A 19,949-nucleotide genomic window follows, 5' to 3' on the forward strand; every position below is an offset into this window, starting at 1 on the left:
TCCCAAACACACCATTTTTTTGAAGAGATGGATCTGTCAGGCTAGGAGTTTAGGCGAGAGCCTAAAGGGGAGTTTTATGTACACATGATAACAAGGCAAATACTTGATAATAAAAATCTCAACCTACGGATTTGTCCTCCCCGACCCACTGAAGGTCCTCACTGACCTCTGGGAGGGGTCATATGGCTCCACATTGCCTTTCTCCATCTGCTCTTGGCCTGTCCCTTCTCAGAAATAGCCCTTCGGGCATTAGTCCTAGCCATGGACACTATACAGGACTCAGAGGGGAAACCCGTCAAGGCCCAGAGAGGGGGCCTAGAAATTTATCTGCAGCCTTCTCCTTGCTGCCTTTTCTGTTTCTGAACACAAAATTGTATCTTCCTGCTAGAGAAACTGCATATTTTCTCACCACGAGTGAGATTGCAAGAGAACCAAGGCAAGAAAGGTTGTTTCTCAACGAACATGAACATCATTTGTAAGTGACGGGATTAGCAAATTAAATGTACCTGATATGTTTGAAATAATAACTACCATTTCATATGTGTTTGCTATATACCAACTACTCTTCTTAGTAATGCACATGTATTAACTTGTTTAATGCTCATAACACAACTAGGGTTTGAATCATTTGAAAGAGGAAAAAATCTAAGGCACAAGGATGTTGCACAAATTTTTCACGGTAACCCTACTTGGAAAGGGAAGAATGAGGATTCAAAAAGTTTGTGCTTTTAACCATTACCCCTCACTACCCTTTGGAAATCTACAAGGAGTTTCAAAGGGCTGTTTTTAAAAGTTACATCAGTCATGCACAAATCTTTTTTATTAGTAACCTGTATGTTCTAATACTAGAATCCATCCTAAATTTTTACATTTGTACTCTGATCCCTCTCTCAAGCTCTAAGTTGTCATGCAGCAGATTGCGTACTTACTAACTTGTCCATCCATTCTGCTTTTAGCACCTGAGAAGCTCTGAACAGTTGATATTAGCGTATACAACCACTGAGTAAAACATTTACATCTCAGAAGCCTTCTTATTCTCATCATTAACCACTTCTGAGAATCTTCCATGCTGCCTCTTGGGAACTTGTTTTTGTGTGTATTTTCTCTTCTACCACCCTTAGTGTTGCCTTTACTTTCGTGTATCTCTTCAACTTATTCCTGGTTCTCAGGATCATGGCCAAGCACAGGTATCAGTCACACATGCACGTGGAGTAAACCCGTGGGCTACTGCTGTCTTCACACATACCCTCCTCCTCGGCAGCGGCACTTCTCTGCCACGTGATTCTTATTCCCAAGGAGAGAATCTCAGTGGCCTGCAACAGAGATTGAGAAGAGGCAGTCACAGAGCGGAACATCTCACCACTGCCTGGAGATAGAAATACATGATAAGGATGTCAAAGCCCATCCAAAAAAGCCAATTGTCCTCAACTGATTTGGTTCACAGAGAGAAATACTATAGGATAGTGGATAGATTCAAAACTGTGTAGTTTGGAATCCCAGAACTACCTTTTACAAAATGGGACCCTGGGCAAGCAACTTGACCTTTCTGGGTCTCTGTCACTTGCACATAGAGCTAGCACATAAAACCATGAGCTCAACACTTGGTGAGAAAATATTACTCACAAATGTCAACTATTATTATTTAGAAGCATAAAACTTTAGACTGGGTGACTTTTAGAAGTCAATCCCTAACTTTTATTAATAGCAAAACTGAGGCAGAGAAGCAAAGTAATTTGTCTGAGAGTACACAGCAGATTTTCCTACTCCACAGGCCAGGACATTTGCCACACCACTGCCAGTCTTTCTAGAACCTTCTTGGTCACAGTGCTGCCTTTATTGTTTTATGCTTCATATATGAAAGGCTAGCATTGGTAAGTTGTTTTTCCTCTTGAGTTGATGGATTTATGCTGAGCCATTATCTCACCTGTCCTCTACACTGAGGCTAAGGATAGAAAACTAGACAGGATTAAGGATGCTAGAGTTGGGCATGGATCACAGTGAAGCAAACAGCATTCACCTAAGCCTCATAAACATGGTTGTGGGCAGTGAAGTAATCAGCCTCATGCAGACCTGGAATAAAAACACAAAAATACGGAGCCCTGTTGACCACAGAATTCATCCCTCCAATTCCCTGCGAATTGTAGGCTGATAGAAACAGGTTCTATGCATAAACATATTCATTACACTCTAATCATGCCTTTTAAAAATAGTTTTAATTCTCAAATGACTAGAACAACAGCAACAACAAAACAGATAAGATTATATGATTCACTTGGTACTGGTCTACTCCTATAGCAAATTCTGAATACTTTCTCTGTTCTGGGGAATAAAAATATCAAGTGTGATCAATACCTCTTCATCCATACTTACAGGCACCCACAGAACATCCATCTGGACTTAGACAGTAATAAATATCTCCTGCAGGCCCAGACCCTGAGACTATATTCACATGGTCGGGTCCTACAGAGCTTACTTAGAGGATTTCTGGGGTCTGGGAAAGCTGGTAGAAGAAAGACAACCCCTGCTTATCTTAATCTTGGTTATCCCAAATTAAATGTCTTCATTCAGCTCCTGTATTATCCTCTTCATTGACCGTCCCCAAATCCCTGCAAGCACCAGTCCTTTAGCCTCAAACCTTCACAAAAGGTAACTGGAAACGACTAGGTGGGGGTGAGGGTGATATGGCTTTTGTCATCCTCCCATTCCCACTCTGAACATTTTTATCATTCCGTCCTTGGCACAAACTGGCAGCCCCCACAGTATATAAGGGCATATCTTGTTTTCTCCTTAGTATTTAATATGTTTATTTCTGCCTCTAAGGTGCTTCTGTTTTTACTAAAACCATAGAAACTTCTCCTCCCACCACACTCCCAGCACACACAAAAAGCAGTTGGGAAAACATATTAATTATTTTCAACCACAACAGCACTTCTGAGTAACTACAAAGAAGGAGGCTTTACAGACCCATAGAAGGAAACTAAAAGCTGAACTAGACCAAAACCTGAGCGGTGGCATGGCCAGTTACTGCAAATCCAGAGCCAGACTTCCTAAATCCCAGCCCAGCCTTTTATCTATTGGGGAAACACTGTTTCGATATCCTCACCTTTGATGAACAACATCTGATAATTCATTAATGAAACACCCTTGAGAGGGAGTGTGGCCCTGGCCAGGTCTCTCTGATAAGGAATTGCTGCTGTGAGACAAATTGCTGTGGGCAGAGAGGGCAGAGAGGTCCGGGTCATGTGTGTGTGCGCGTGTGTGTAGGGGGGTGGGGGACAGGTAAGCTGCGTTTTCATAAGGAGCGTAATAGCTCAAAGGACATACATTTTGGTCAACTTAAAATGTAATGGAAAGCAGAATGCGGGGGCGGGGGGTGGGGGGACCAACCACTGCATACGCTACTTCTAAATTGCTGTGTGACTTTATAAAAATCGTGTGCTCTCTGGTCTCAGCTTCCTGATCTATAAAGTGTAAAGATTCCGAAGGGTACTTGCAGAGACACAGAAAGACAATGAAGAGAAGGGAGCAGAGGAAGGAAAGGAAAAGAGGGAGGAAGCTGAACAGCGGACCTGCGTGAGGGAGGGGAGGAGGGGCGGAGGTGGATAGAAAAAGTCTTTTAATAAGACACTGAAAAAAAGTTAAAAATAACACCGAGCTCTTCAGGGCTTCATTGTTTATCTTTATGTATTTTTAGGGTTTACATTTATTGTATAAAGTAATTTGGGGGCAACTGTGGGGTGAATGAATGAAAAGGCTGAGAAGCCTGACAAGAGCGAGGGGAGAGATGAGAGAAAGTGAGCGCGGACGCGCCCGGCCCTCTGAGTCGTCTCCGCGACGTGGGCAGTAGGTTCCCTCCGGGGCGTTCCCTGCCGCCCTCCCGGGGAGCAGTCCCGAAACCGCCAGGGGGCGCTGCGTGGCTGCCGGGGCTGCGGCCCGGGGCGGAGCTGCTTTAAAACGCGGCGCCCAGAGGTTTGGCGTCTCAGTTCCTGAGCCGGGGAGCAACGGCAGCTTCTAGCATCCCATCTCCAGCGCCGACCGGACCCAGAACCGGACCTCGACCCGGATCCAGAGCCTCCTCAGCGGCGGCGCTGCGAGCAGGGCTTCCCGCCGTAACTTCCGCGGTGAGGCCCCGCCGCCTTTGGGAGCCCCAGGCGCGCACCTGCCAACTCTCCGCTCTCTGCACCTGCCAGCCCTGAGCCAGCGCGGACGCCAGAGCAAGCCATGGCCAACGCAGGACTGCAGTTGTTGGGCTTCATTCTAGGCTTCCTGGGCTGGATCGGCACCATCGTCAGCACTGCCCTGCCCCAGTGGAAGATTTACTCCTACGCTGGCGACAACATCGTGACCGCCCAGGCGATCTATGAGGGGCTGTGGATGTCATGCGTGTCTCAGAGCACCGGGCAGATCCAGTGCAAAGTCTTCGACTCCTTGCTGAATCTGAACAGTGAGTGCATCTCTCCTCCCCGTAGCCACCGTCCAGAGGCGCCAACCCCAGTGGCTCCCTTGTGAGCTCATTCTGTTGTGGGATGGCGTGGTTATTAGTCTTCAGTTGATCGTCTTCTGATCATGTGCTCTATCGTGAGGAAGTGGAGAGAACCCTGGTTTGGGGAAAGGGAGACCCAGGCCTAAGCTCTAGTTTTGTAACTCCCTGAGTGACACTTTTCTCCCCTTCTAGGTGTAGTTTCATACTGAATTCCCATGAAAGTAGGTGGAGAGTGACAGAAATCACATCAAACTCAAACTTGAGCTCTTAGGCCTCTCCTAGACATTCTAAGATTCTGTGTAAATTGAAAATTGGTAAGGTTCAGACAAGAAAATGGGACGGCTTGAAAAGTTTGGAGGCTGATTGCTTCTCAAGTGTGCAAAATTAAAAAAATAATCCCAAAGTATTAGATAAGAACCAATTTTTAACCTATACTATTAATTTTCATACTGTTACATTCCTACATGGAATGTCACATCTTGGTGTTTTTTACGTATTTACACTTGAGGTTGAATCTTTTGATTCTTTAAGTTTTTAAATCCAGTTAGTGCGGGGAAGTAAGTACCTTCCAAGAACACTCTTTGAAGAAGCCTCTTGAGATTCCCCCAGAGCTTTAGCCTTTAAGCCCAAGGACTTCAGAAGAGGCCAATTGTGTAGTGCTATTTTGGAGAAAGACAGTTGGCAGTTGGAAAAAAAAAAAAAAAAAAAGGAAGACAAGAAAGAAAAGTTCTAATTAACCTGCCCAACATAATAAAAGTAAACGCACTGAAGAAAAATGCAGCAACGTATTCCCAGTTGATGAAAACAGAGGTCAGCTGGGAGAGGAAGATGGTAAGAGGGTATGAAGAGGTGGGTCTTCTCTAGGCTTCCATGTCCCACAAAGGAATTTCTGTGTAATGGATGTTCAGTGCTCACTTGTCAAGTTGGAAAGGATTACGTAGAAAGAAATATTTCTAACCATGGTGCGCAGAAGCATAATGGGATGGCTTTTTTTTTTTCTGTTTTTAAAAATAAAAGATTTTGAGTGCCTTGTCAAAAAGTCATTAAATTCCCATTTACTTAGATAATAACAATTCATGGCTGGAGTATCTTCCTTGAGAAATCACATTAGTTGTCTTGTATTGCATGTCTGTTAACGGCCTTTAAATACCATGAAGAAAAACTTGCTTAGTCTTTGTCTAGATAAACAAGACTGCCCGCCAGTCCCCACTGTATGCTGCGGGTGAGCAGCGTTGGCATTGTTCAAGTTTACTTCACTTGTTTTGTCTACCTCTTAGCGAGGGACAGCTTTTAATAATGCATGTCAAAAACCATATAGTTTAGAGTTATTGAACCTGTTCCAAATCTGTTTAAACACCTTGAATTCCTGTGAGAATTGGTCAACGTGTGTAGTGGTTTTGGGTGTTATCATTTCAGCTTTTAAACGTTCCCACATGAGGACTCCTTTACACCAGAACTAATTATAATTTTAGTATTTATGCAAGGATTATTGCCCTCCTGAGTTACATTTATACTTATAAAGTAAAAAATTGGGAAGTAATCATTGAATTTTCTCATGGAAAGATAAATTTACTTAGGTAACCATGTTGAGGAATTGGCAGATGGAGAAGGTTCTAAGAGCAATTCCAGAGAGTTCTTACTGTTAATTTCATTCTTCTGATCAAAATAGTGCATTTTCAATATCTTTAAATGGGCTGCTTTTAATTTCCCTAATGACCAAATGAAATCAGATTGATCTATGATGTAAATACTCAAACAGATCATCCTTTCGTGTGATAATGTGTTAAAATGTTTTATTTTCATTTATTACTGGTTAATATACTTATCAAAGTTTTTAAAACTGTGGTGGAAACAATAAATATCTCCCCCTACACACACACATTTTAGAGATTTCTTCCGTTTTTTTTTTTTGTGTGTGTGTGTGTGTGTTTTAATCCAGATCAGATTCTACTTTTTGTTTTGGTTAAAGCCATAGTTTATCCAAGGTGGGGCTGAGGTTTTTCTCTCAAAACTAATTCCCAGAAGAGGATCCCTTGACTCACATACTCTCTCTGAACCTGCCAATGACTCACGGGTTGCCTTTAGATAGAGCCCAGAAAACCTGTCTCCATTTCTACACCTGAGCAGTGGTGTTCACACCCACCTGATGTAGAGATCTGGGGTGGTGATTCATTGGCTAGTTTTGGTATAGTTCTGTGACATCTAGAGATGAAAAGAATTATCTCTGTATATGTAAGTAGTGTTTCTCATAAAAGGTTGCATTTCATGAAGTGCTTTTAAGTGAAAAGCTTGGCTGCGGGTTTCCTGAAATTGTATCTTGCTCTCTTTTCCAGTAGCCACTTGGTGACTTAGAGTTCAGATGCAGGGATTTATCAAGGTTTTAGCACTGGAAATATTAAAATCGTTTGTTTCCTGCTTGAACTAGAGTCATTTGTAAAAAGCACATGACCTTCATAGAGTATCTAAAAAGCTACAGTGTGCTCACACTGTATACAGTATACACTGTATACAAGAAAAGAGATATAGCAGAGCTTCTTTTAGGTAGTTCTTGCCATGCAGTTTATGAAAATGTAACTGAGAAACTTCCTGGGGAAACAAATGTCACACTGTGTATTGTAGTTTCACAATGGCTCAGACAATTTTCATTTCATCCAAAGTATGTGATGTTTATTGACATTGATGATTCTTGCAGCTGAAAGTTGGAGTATACAACAAAGAGTTCCAGATACAGTTGCAGTAGATTTTCTTGATTAACCTGTACATCTTGTATTACTTTGATCCAATTCGCAAACTTTTAGGAAGCTAGTGCCTATTTTATGTGCTTATTTGCTTCCACCTGCTTGATTTTAATAGCTAGAGCTCTCTCAAGATTGGGCTGCCCTGGGAGGCTGCGTGGTGGGAGGTGTGCAAGCAGAGAATAAGTAAGCATTTTGTAGGAATGTTGTAGGGAAGATCCAAGCACCAGACAAATAGGAGGTTAGGCTAGACTCTCTCTAAGTCTCACCTAACCATGAGATTCTGTAATTTGTTTATAAGCTCCTGTAGCCTGTTTAACTTGCTTTGCATGAATCCACATGTGTGTAGGTGTGTTTAATGAGTATTGGTTGTTGTGAGGCTTCCCAGCACTATCACCATGATGTCAGGCTCAATCACAGAGACAAAATCACTGACTTGGACAGTCTTTGAAGCGTAGGTAGAGAGGAGGGCACCCAATTCTGCTTCACCAGACTGCCGAACTGAAGGTAGTCAAAGGGCCATTGGTGTTCATATCTGCTTCAAGAATGAGTTCCGATTCTGACAATGATGAAAGTTGAAACAGAAATCCAAGCTTGAAATCAGAAGTTCTCAATTCTTACTCTGGTTTGGCACTAAGTCGCCATGTGTATATTGGTAAGCCACTTGATCTCCCTGGGCTCAAGTAGTGTCCCCCGTTTATAAAATAGGATAGAGTGGGCAGAATGGAGACATAAATCTGTGATTCATTTATCTATTCAACAAACATCAACTCATAGGTCCTATTGCTCATAGGGAATCCGTAAGATGAATTCTAAGGTTCCTTCTAGTGCCAACATTCTTTTTTAGTAACTACAGTGACTGAAAGGAAAAAGGAAAGTGGCATAGCTTAAGTTTCCTTGATTGGAGTGTTGAGTAAGTATTATGGAGGTAATATAGAAGCATAAATTTGAGCATGAGACAATTTCTCTAAGAAACAATCAAAAAAGGTAGCAGAACTTCTCAGGACATCATAAAAAGTGGTAAATCCTGCTTCATTCTGACCACTTCAATTACAGACTGTGCTTATGTCCTGAGGTCCCACCCGGTGGCCACCAGCTCATGCAGCAATAAAGTGGAAATGCTAACAATGAGGACTCTTGTAGAACTTTGAACTTCAGTAAAAGTGAAAGATTGAATAAGTGAAAAAGCCATGGGAGTATAGTTCTGTGACAGTCTGTGTTAAGCTTACTTAGTTGCTGGGGAAAAGAGAGTAAAATATTTTTGTTCTAGATGCCCAATCATTTATTCACCTAATACTTATTAAGCAACTACGGATGCAAGGACGGACTGAATAGAGATTAGAGATATAACTGAAATCTACAATTGACTTTGAACAACATGGGTTTGAACTGCAAGGGTCCACTTATAGCTGGATTTTTTTTCAACCAACCCTGGATTGAAAACACAGTATTTGTGGGATGTAAAACCCATGTATATAGAGGGCTGACTTTTTGTATACACAGGTTCTGCAGGGCCTACTGCAGGATTTTAGTATGCGTGCATTTGGTTATATGCAGGTGGTCCCGTAACCAATCCTCAATGTATACTAGGGGAGGACCGTATTTTGTTTATGACATATAGTATGTAGGGTAGTACGGCAAGCAAATAACATAAACTATGTCAGATATTTACAATAGATTGTGCTGCTTGTGTTGCAAGACTTAAAGCTTTAGAAAAAAAAATCCACATACTTGTCTATGCTTGTCTTTCTACACTTTTGTTGATTAACCTAACTATCATAGATCAGTAACTTCTAACTCATTTCTTGTCTTGTAAGTAGAGGTCTTTGTAAGTGTTTTTTAAAATTATACTTTCAGGTTGAAAGTGGTGAGAACTCCTTAGGGGGTCTTTAATCTCAAGATTATCAGTCTGGCTGAGTATAATTAAAAGACTGTCTTCTCTATTTACTGCTGAATAATGATGAGAAACAATAGTGTAACTTTTTTTTTTTTTTTTTTTTTTTTTTTTTTTTTTTTTTTTTTTTTGACAGAGTCTCACTCTGTTGCCCAGGCTAGAGTGAGTGCCGTGGCGTCAGCCTAGCTCACAGCAACCTCAAACTCCTGAGCTCAAGCGATCCTCCTGTCTCAGCCTCCCGAGTAGCTGGGACTACAGGCATGCGCCACCATGCCCAGCTAATTTTTTCTATATATATTTTTAGCTGTCCATATAATTTCTTTCTATTTTTAGTAGAGGTGGGGTCTCGCTCTTGCTCAGGCTGGTCTCGAACTCCTGAGCTCAAACGATCCGCCCACCTCGGCCTCCCAGAGTGCTAGGATTACAGGCGTGAGCCACCGCGCCCGGCCAATAGTGTAACTTTTTGAATGTTTACTAACCTGATTTTCCATAGACAACTTTAGTCACTAATCCTAATATTGTAGAGGTATTTTCAAAGTTAAGGGTCCAGGGATGATACACATATGCTCCTAGATTTGATCCAATCAGATCAGCTCAAAGTTAATAGTGCAAGACTATATTATATTTCTCTGGTCTAAAATATTATTTTATAGCTTTAAAAAATCTCTTTCAACTTTTTTGCCCTACTGCTCATAATTCCACTAGGGTAAAAAAATAAACTTTATCTTGGAATCTCATTAGAAGCATAATTTGAAAAATAGATCAAGTTAAGCAAAAAGTATAAATTTTAGTTCTCTGCATGAGTATCTAGCTTTTAGTGATTTAAAGTAAGTCTGGCTTTATGTGACAAGATTTCAGCATCCCCAGGCTCTCTAGGGAGATTTTTTCAGTATTTCAAAGATTAAGCTAAACACAAGAAAGTACTTTTATTTATCGTATTAGTACAATTTTTAAAGGATAAAGATATATTCTAATTCGAATTTATTGAACATAGATTGAATAATCCATGTGATTTACCAGGTACTGGTAATAGGATGGGAATAGAAATAAATATCTGGCTCAAATCATCCAGGAGTTCACAATTACATATTTTAGAATGACTTAAAAGGCTTCCATAAGACCTTAATTTAAAGGGATTCATCTGGTTCCAGTTAAAACGGTGCAATTTAGATTTGATCTGCACATAAAACACTCATAACTTGTAACACAATAGTTGCTTACTTTGACTTCTAATCTATCATTATATATGCCTGGCTAGTGAGTTTTCATGCTGTTTTAATTCTCAGCCTTTTTTGTGTTTGCATGTGTGTATTATTTTTACATTTTTCCCTACATAATCACTAAATAATTTCTCCAAATGTCTCCAATGAAGCAAGGTGAGATTTTGCATATGGTGCCAATCTAATATTGTAAAATACAAAGAATTTTGTAAGTTAGTGGTTGCCAGGAAAAAATGAAAAATATTGCTTTGCAAAACATTTTTTAATGGAACATGATCCCCTGTTTGTGTTATATAAAATTCCTAAGTATTATTTTTTCCACTTTCTGCATTTTTTGGTATTATACAAACAGTACATTATTCTATAGAGACATGAAACATAGGGTTATTAGCAGACATAGAATAGAATATCTGTGCCTTTCTCCTTAGAAACTTTATAAAAGAAGTACTAAAAATAGATTTGACACAAATCAAATGTGTTTTCTTTGAGAACTCCAAGGGGGAAAATTTAGAGATTAAAAATGTATCAGATCATTCCAGGTGGGTGCAGATGGTGCCCTGGAGTAGTTTACATACGTGTGCTCCTTGCCTGGGAGATCAGTGGTTTTATACAAGCCTGATTCATGAGATTGATGCCCAGTAGACTCCTCATGAAGTATACCCTGTAATCCAAGTACTCAGACCTGCTGGGCTAGTTGCTTGCTGTTTTACCTGAAGAACACAGCAGTGTGATTATTATATAAGCAAAGTCCTGTTTGGGGCCCTACAACTTGAACAAAGTGAAAAACTTGGAGAGAGATCAGAGAAAGCACCAGAAGTGATTAATAAAGGCTTGGAAAACAGTATGTATGAGAAATTAAAGTGGAAGTGGTTTTGAGATGTAAAAGGCTACACATATTTGAAGGGCTGTCATAGAAAGAATGTTTACTAATTGTGTGATCTCTATATTGAGGGTAAAAATCATATCACTCCTTTCTTAAGACCCTCTAATTACTTCTGATTACACTTAGAATGAGCTCCAAGCCCTTAACCCCAACTTGCAAAGCTCTGCATGACATAGGCCTTCTGTCTACCATGCTAAACCCCATTTTACTTTCCACATCCTGCCATCCTCCAATAGGGTGACCAGTTTTCTCAGTTTGCCAAGATTGAGAGCCTTCTAATGATGTAAAACTTTTAGTTTTAAAACTAGGAGAGTTCCTGGCAAACTGGGCTATGTGGTCAACCTATCCTCTAGGCACATGGATCATCTTTGTTACTTTTAGCATCTCTATGTTTAGCGTTTCTCTGCCTGAAATGTTTTCTTTCTGAGTGTAATCTTAGGACCAAATCTGAAATCTATGTTATATATAAGAGTTTAGTTGTTTTATTTCTGTTTTTCCTTTTAAGTAATGATTGTCTCTGCAAAAACTGCTGGTAAATCAGAAAGAAGGGCACACCTTAACCATAGAGTTATTGGTACTTTCCTCTTCATACTGGAGTATGGTTTGTGATTCCAAGGAAAACGTTTTGTAATAATCTTATAAGCAGTTTCATTTCATGGTAAACCTGTGGTCCATGGAACATGCTTTGATCTGGCAGTTCTTTTACCACCTGGGAAACTTAAGATAAGTGTATAGATGAGTATGCAAGTGTGCCCACACACACTTATGAGGGGATGATTATGTGAGGAGAGTGGAGAGTAGTTCTCTCTCTCTCTCTCTCTCTTTTTTTTTTTTAATGAAATCAAGTAGAAAATTATCTTGGCTTCCAAGATATGTCTTCAATACTGTAAAAAATACCTTTGACACCTCTTAGAAAGAGATTACTGTAATTTTATCATAGACTATCTGCTATGGCAAAGATGGAAATATCAGTAAATTGAAATTTAATGAAGTTTCAGAAATATTTAACTTTAATTATGATTGATAACCTAAGTTATCAACCCTGAAGATGTTAAGACTGAGTCTAGGTCTAAATTCGATATTGAGATACAAAATCTTTCCATATCTCAGCCACTTTTGATGAGCCATTGTCATCCAGGAGTCAATTGTTCCAATCCCCTGGAGAGAGAGATCATAATTCAAATTTTACATAATACAAACATGGTTACAAAGAATACTAAATAGCTTACCCAAGATAGCATAGTTTACTACAAGGTAAATAATATTTATGTAAAAATATCTGTTACATATTAACACTGTCAGTGAGGTAGTGACCTTTAATTGTAGGAAGAAATACATCTAGAATTTAAACAAAATTTTCTAACCAGCATAATTTCAGCTCATTTTTAAAGTCACAATGATGGTATCGTACTTTTATGCCACAATGATGGTATCAAGCTTTTACTCTTTAAGAAACATATGGACATAATCTCTCAAACCTAACCCTGCCTGTTTGATCATGACTTAGTATATCAAAGACAATAACAGAAAATTAGAAAATTAATGGAATTCTGAGACATACTACATTAAATTATTGTGTTTGCTATTTTACCACATGACATTTTAAACAGTTTTAAAAACTAGTGATCTCTTTGGATATCAATATACTACTGTGTCCCAAGGTAATATCTCAAAGGTTATTTTGTTTTAAGGAAATGCTTTTCATATCCTTTCCCACCCTCTATGCCTGACCATGTATGTCACTGGAGATACAAATGTTGCTTATCCAGCCATTATAATCTAATAATTCATTTTTAATCTTCCAAATTCACATAGTTTTTCTGAAACTTGATGATTGGTATGTAAAGCTGGTGACTAATAGCAAGGATATGTTGCAAACCATTTTAATTACAAATGGTTAACATTGAAGATAATGTATATGATTGTTATTTCAGAATTAAAATTCTCCATTAGTAAGGATTCAATATGTATTAGTTCAACTAAACCTATTCAATTAGGTCATTAATTATTTTTCCAGTTGGTTTTGAATGTAATGTTGAAAACACAAAACGTTAAAGCTGGGAGACCTCTTTTTCATCATCCAGCCCAGTGCCTGTTTTCCTGGAGAAGATCCTGTGTTGGGTTATCAACAGAAACATTACTAGGACTGAGGTCTCCTGACTCCTAGTTGAGTTTTCTGTACAACATTGAATTATACTTGGTCTTCTTCCATTCTTCTTTTGTTGGTCTAAGCATATTTTTACATATCATAAAATGTTTTCTGCCAGGTACTTTGCAAGCAACCCGTGCCTTGATGGTTATTGGAATCCTGCTGGGACTGATAGCAATTTTTGTGGCCACCGTTGGCATGAAGTGTATGAAGTGCATGGAAGATGATGAGGTACAGAAGATGCGGATGGCTGTCATCGGGGGTGTGATATTTCTTATTTCAGGTAAAGAAGCCCTACCCCTCATCACCTTACTAACCTGTTCCTGGTATGATTTGACATCTAGTTTTCAGTTTCCTTAGATTATGTTGGATTCATTGCACTTGAATTGATTTCAATCACTTTAAAATCTGCAGACCTGAAGTCCAGTTGACTTTCATGTTCTCATGCAGAAACCAAACGAAAATATGAAATCTGTGCTCACATATGACAGGTCTATTTGTTTTGAGGTTTCAGGTGCCAACAGGTTTATTAGAAGCACTCTTTTCAGGTGAAGAGAGATGTTTGCTATGTAGCAAACGCTAAGGAAAAAGTCTATGTAATTCAGAAAATTTCTATGGTGTCTGTACAGATACTATGTGGAGAAGATGGGGAGTAGTCAGAGAAAACATAAAGAACATATGAATACTACAGGCCTGTAAGGGATGGATGGGATTGGGCTTATTAGAGAAAAAGGAAGACAGTATTTTATTAATAGATGGGCAGATCTAATTCTAGAATAAATAGGATGTACCCACAGATCAATGAAGACAAAGACCAATTGGAATAGAGGTGGAATGTTGGAATGGTAGGGTGTTAGCTTAAATGAGTTAGGGAAAAAAAACAATACAGAAATGCCTTTTTAAAACTTGATAAAATAATGAGATTATATTTCCCACAGAAAATAAATATGTATTTGTTGCATTATTCAAGTGCTAGTTAATAGGTTAGGTTATATATCCTTTTAGAAAATGAGAGCCAGCAGACATGGACAGCAACATTTCAAAATGTTATAGTAAGGTTTCTTTTAAGTATGATAGCATATATACCACATATCTCTCTACATAGCTATATAAGCTATATATACTATATATGTATGAGATAGCATATAGTATAAATAGGTGTAGATAGATAAATACATACAGATATAGTATATACATTTAAAGATATATGTACACACACAAACACTATCATATATAGATAATATATATGCATATGCTAATATATACTAATATCTACATATAGCATATATACTATATATCTGTATATAATATTTTTCTATACATAGATATATAGTATATATTATACATATCTCTATACTACTATATCTATATAGTATATAATATATGAAAATTTATAGCATATATAGATACATATAGATATATACTGCTAAAGACATATGAGTGTGTATATACATATATAAAATTTTAGATTTTATTTATATATAAAATCTAAAATAAGCCTTACTATAAAGCTTTGAAATGGTACTCTCCATGTCTGCTGGCTCTCACTTTCTCAAAGGACACATCATCTAACCCTATCAATCAGCACTTGACTACTGTTTACTATCTATCTAATCTATAATAGATTAGCTATATCTATATAGATAGTGTATATGTATAGATAGTATACAGTATGTAGATATGACTAAGACTACTATGCATAATATATACTATGTATTATATATAGTATACATATGTAAAGTAGTTTATTGCTTTTAGAAATGACATCAGTGATATAAATCTACTACTAGGAAAAACTAGAACAGACTTTCTCTTCTTATTTTTTTTTTGACAGAAGACCTGTAGGGGCTTTTGCTCTAGCATAACACATGAGTTTAATCAATAATGGAGGGAATGTGTCTGTGGCTTTGCCAAAGATGTGGTTAGTTTAAAATGACCAATCGTTTAGTTTACCCAAACACAAATTAGCAACTGCCTGAAAAGGCATGATGGAGTTTTAGTTCCAATAATTTAGTCTTACATCAAAGGCTGTAAATAAACTTATTGCATTGCATCCTTTCTTTGCTTGCCATCTTTTAACTCCTGTAGGTGACTGTATCATTTCCATTTCAATTTCAGGGATTTCCTTGGGCGTAAGGGTCACAAGTTCAAGAGCATTCACATGGTCTATTTGAACAGGCAAAAGCAATAGTGTTTTCTGTCAAGCTTTAGAGAAAATTAGATTGGACCACTTTTTTGGAGGGAAGAGGGAGCAGGATAGAAATATTTTATCTATATTGATTAATTTTTAGAATTACTATTATATAAAAAAGAAGTTATTTAGTTTCTTTGGATAAGAAAATTTGAGGTATTTTATATTTTTTTTATAATTGATGGAATGAATGATTTTGACTAAGTGGTTTCTTTGGTGTTACTAAATGTAACATGCTATGAGAAACTGAGATTGGGAAGCATAAATGGATCTGATGTGGCACCCTCAGCAAATCTCAGGGCAGTCAACACCTATGCCTAGTATTGCCTTGGCCAGTGGAGCAGTAGGAACATGAATGTTCTGGTCCACTCTGAGATAAGTCCTGTCTCTCTGCTATCTAGCTGCTTGTTTCCCTTTTGACCCCGCAGAAATGTAAAATTTGAATTTGGTTAAGAAGAACATAGAAAGCTTTTCATCTTCCCTTTTGCAGGCAACTCTATTTGCACTAATAATGGCAGTGGTTTCATCAAAAGTAGTTTAATACACTAATGTACCTTTGAAGGAGATCTTGTATAACATAAAACTGCTGATTTGTTTACAAATAACATTATTTGTACTAGTGACCCTGAACTCTAGGTGAATAAGATGTCATGAAGAGTGTAAATTATGCCTAACTCCAACCTAATATTTTTGTATGTCTTAACGGAATACTTGGAATAAAACATCTGAACTTCTAATCTCCCTAATACTAAAATAAAAATGTCAGTGCTATTGATGAGATTTAATTCTTATAAAATATGTTTAGGTTTAATGGGTTGTATATTTATGCTTAGTGTTCCATAGAGATTAACAGCCTTTTATTTTGAATTTCTACAGGTTTGGCTGTTCTAGTTGCCACAGCATGGTATGGCAATAGAATTGTTCAAGAATTCTATGACCCCATGACCCCAGTCAATGCCAGGTAATGCTATTCATGTATAAAATAATTTGTTCTCTGAGAAACATACCCTTTTTTATGTCCTGCAAAGTTCTGCTAGTGCCATAGTTTCCCAGATTTGCTTTCAAAAATTGTATGGAATTTTCTGTCATACTTGCAAGCAATTTAAATGACCTGTGACTCATGTTAAGATGAATTTGATAATTGCTTTAACAGCCTGTATTGATGACAAAATGTACTTCAAAGTAGAAAAGTTTCAAGCTCTATACTTTCCAACTGTTTGCTGGAATTTTTTCTCTTGTTTTCTTTTTTCCAAGTATTAATGAAGACATTAATATATTTGCAATTTCCTTTCTGAAGTATATTCTGATGTTTATAACTCCTAAATATGATTATTTGTAAACTATGCACAGTTTATAGTTGACTGAGAAAAATAGTACTACTGCAGAGGTTAACAAATAATATTTTATTCCCAATTGTACATAGAAAGCTATGATTTTTTAAAGTATATTGAGCTGCCACCTTGAAATGTTATGTTCCATCACAATTATAAAATTGACTTTATAAAAGTCATCTCTCTTAATATTTCAAGTTGGGCAAGTTGAAGAGCAGATTCTCGGCTCTCGTATACTAACACTCTTTGATCAGGGACAAGGTTCTTCATCTTACCGTCTTCACATCTTTAAAGCCTAATAACTACATTCAGAGTCAGGATGTTAAGATGTAATTATTGTTTGTTAAGTGCTAGGATGAATGGATGAAAAATCTCCATGTTTGGAGAGATAAGTTGTGCTTCTTTTCATATAGTCACCCACATATAGGAGAACACATACTGTAGTGATTATGTTGGAGCCCATCCCATAAGATTTACAATGTAGGGACAGAAACTGCTTGAGGTCAGTAGGCCCAAATTTTGCCAAAGTGATAATACCAGTAATGCACATGAAAGCACTTTATAAATTGCTAGGCATTATGCACTTGTTATTTACATTAGTGCGCATGATCCTGAAATCAGTCCAGTGAGGCAAGTGGGATTATCCTGTTTTGAGAGGAAGAGAAACTAAGTTTGAGAGGTTGCTCTCTCAGAATTGCAGCAGTTGAGAAGGTATAACAGGATTCAAACTCAGGCCTTTCAACTTCTAGATCCAACCCTTCTCTATCCTTACTGTCTACAGTCACTCACAGATACCTCACTGCAAGTGTGTGGTTTAATAGATCCACCGGTATCGGCTTAATCTTTTTTACAAAACCATAAAATCTGGATTTCAGTTTATGTAGATGCCTGGGACCAACTATTAAAACTCTAATAGTCTCCATCACACTCTGTCAGTTTCTTTACAGAATAGGATTGCTTCTGGGTGCTAGCATAACTTGTTAAGGTTTAGCCTAGGAGTCACGGTCCAAACTCCGCTTCTAAAACATATAAGCATGCTTTACAAGTGTCTTACACATGGAAAAGTCTTTGGAAATATTTGTGTAATTGACCTGGTATTGCATCTCCTATTTCCTGATCCACTATTGCAAATTGTCAACAATTACGATATAAACATTCTGAGTATATGTGTACAGACCTTAAAGTACTTCCTCAAATAATCATGGTAGGTTATTTTCAATAAAAAAAATTATAATGAGTATTTATTTTCTTTCTTAATTATACTAGAAAAGTTGCCAATAATTCATTGATTAACAAATGCATTGTCTTTTCTTCTTAGGTATGAATTTGGTCAGGCTCTCTTCACAGGCTGGGCTGCTGCTTCTCTCTGCCTTCTGGGAGGTGCCCTACTTTGCTGCTCCTGTCCTCGAAAAACAACCTCTTACCCAACACCACGGCCCTATCCAAAACCTACGCCTTCCAGTGGGAAAGACTACGTGTGACACAAAGGCAAAAGGAGACATTCATGTTGAAACAAACAGAAAATGGACACTAAAATACTATCATTGACATTAGGATCTTAGAGTTTTGACTATTGTAATCTCAACTGTGGTATTACAAAAAAAAGACCTATTGCTAGAAATGATCTAGTCTTATTTTATCTTCTTTTCTCAATACAAGAGGAAAGGCTTGTCCAAGTGTATTACTGCTTCCCCCATACTCAAATGGGGGGAGAGTTTGCTCTTTAAATATATATAGAAATGTATATATATAGACATGATTTTCTATTAAAAAAATTAGTAAAGAACTCTTCTCATTATGTTGATACCAGCATACTTAAAATCTGTCTAAAATACAAAAAATATTTAATTCCATATTGATTAAATAAGTTTATTGGTATATTTTCTTCTTTCTCTATATATACATATGTAATAAGTCAAATATCATTTCCCCTCCTTCATCAGCTTTTAGTGTCTTTGCCCTAAGACCAAACCTACTTTGCAAAGTGTGAATTCTTTCAATTCTTCATGTGTGCCCTTTACATGTACTTATTTTATTTTTTACCATAATCTTATAGCAGTTGCTTCTTCATTAAGCCCATATTTGTTTTTTATTTGGTTGGTTTCTAACTCCTGAATCTAACACATTTCATAGCTAATATTTTAATTTCTAAAGCCAATAAGAATCTCTTACAAATCAGAGTTTTGAAGGCAAATCTTTCTGCATGGCTGAAATGATATATTCCTGTTGACCTTCCCACACCATCCCTGTACTCTGACCTATAGCACTCTTGTTTGCTTTCAAAATATTTGTCTAATTGAGTAGTTCTGTGCTGCTCACCCACATGTTGTGACACAATTTTATTGATTGAATTTTTAAGCTACTTATTTATAGTTGTATATCCCCCAAACTACCTTTTCATTCTTCCCTCTTCAACTATATTGTTTTCCCATATGTAATTATCATGTAGTTTACCTCTTCCTGAAGAGGTGTGGTCTGTTTGTCTGAACAAAGCGCCAGACTTTCTGGAGTGATAATGTGGTGACAAATATTCTCTCTGCAGCTGTAAGCGAGTCATTTAATCTTTCTACCTATTTTCCCATCTGTCAAATTGAGATAATGATACTTAACCAGTTGGTAGAGTAGTGTGAGTATTAATTAGTTGATATCACTCTCATTCTTTGAACATGAAATATGTCTAAGTAGTGTTTTTATTTGCTTGATTGGCTGTTTAGAAGTCGCTGAACAAAACCTACACACGTACGTTAGTGTGGTTCAGTACCTTTCTTTCTCCACTGGTGTATATCCTTTCATTAAGCTGTGCCTAGCATGTTGTTGGTGCTTGTTCCATTTTAACAACTGCTCTTACTTTTCCAGTCCATACAAAAAACTGCTTCACTTGTACAAGATGATGTAATGGAAAGGGTGTTGGCATTGGTGTCTGGAGACCTGGATTTGAATCTTGGTGCTATCAATTACTGTCTGAGTTTGGGCAAGGCATTTGGCTGCCCTAGATTTATTGCTTCAGCTGTAAGGGGTGGATTATAATTTCTGATCTGCCTACTTCACAAGATGTTGTGGGAA

The 19,949-nt window shown here is 37.7% G+C and overlaps 1 protein-coding gene across 1 annotated transcript; it reads left to right on the plus strand.

Annotated features, from left to right (window-relative positions):
* The first annotated feature begins 3,362 nt into the window (after positions 1-3,362).
* On the plus strand, positions 3,363-19,617 carry CLDN1 (claudin 1). Its single transcript, XM_069472785.1, has 4 exons — positions 3,363-4,444; positions 13,483-13,647; positions 16,432-16,516; positions 18,205-19,617. Exons 1-4 carry the CDS (start codon positions 4,222-4,224, stop codon positions 18,365-18,367), a joined length of 636 nt encoding a protein of 211 aa, XP_069328886.1. The 5' UTR covers positions 3,363-4,221; the 3' UTR covers positions 18,368-19,617.
* Positions 19,618-19,949: the final 332 nt, after the last annotated feature.

The sequence above is a fragment of the Eulemur rufifrons genome, chromosome 7 (genome assembly GCF_041146395.1).
Source record: "Eulemur rufifrons isolate Redbay chromosome 7, OSU_ERuf_1, whole genome shotgun sequence".
Taxonomy (NCBI): domain Eukaryota; kingdom Metazoa; phylum Chordata; class Mammalia; order Primates; family Lemuridae; genus Eulemur; species Eulemur rufifrons.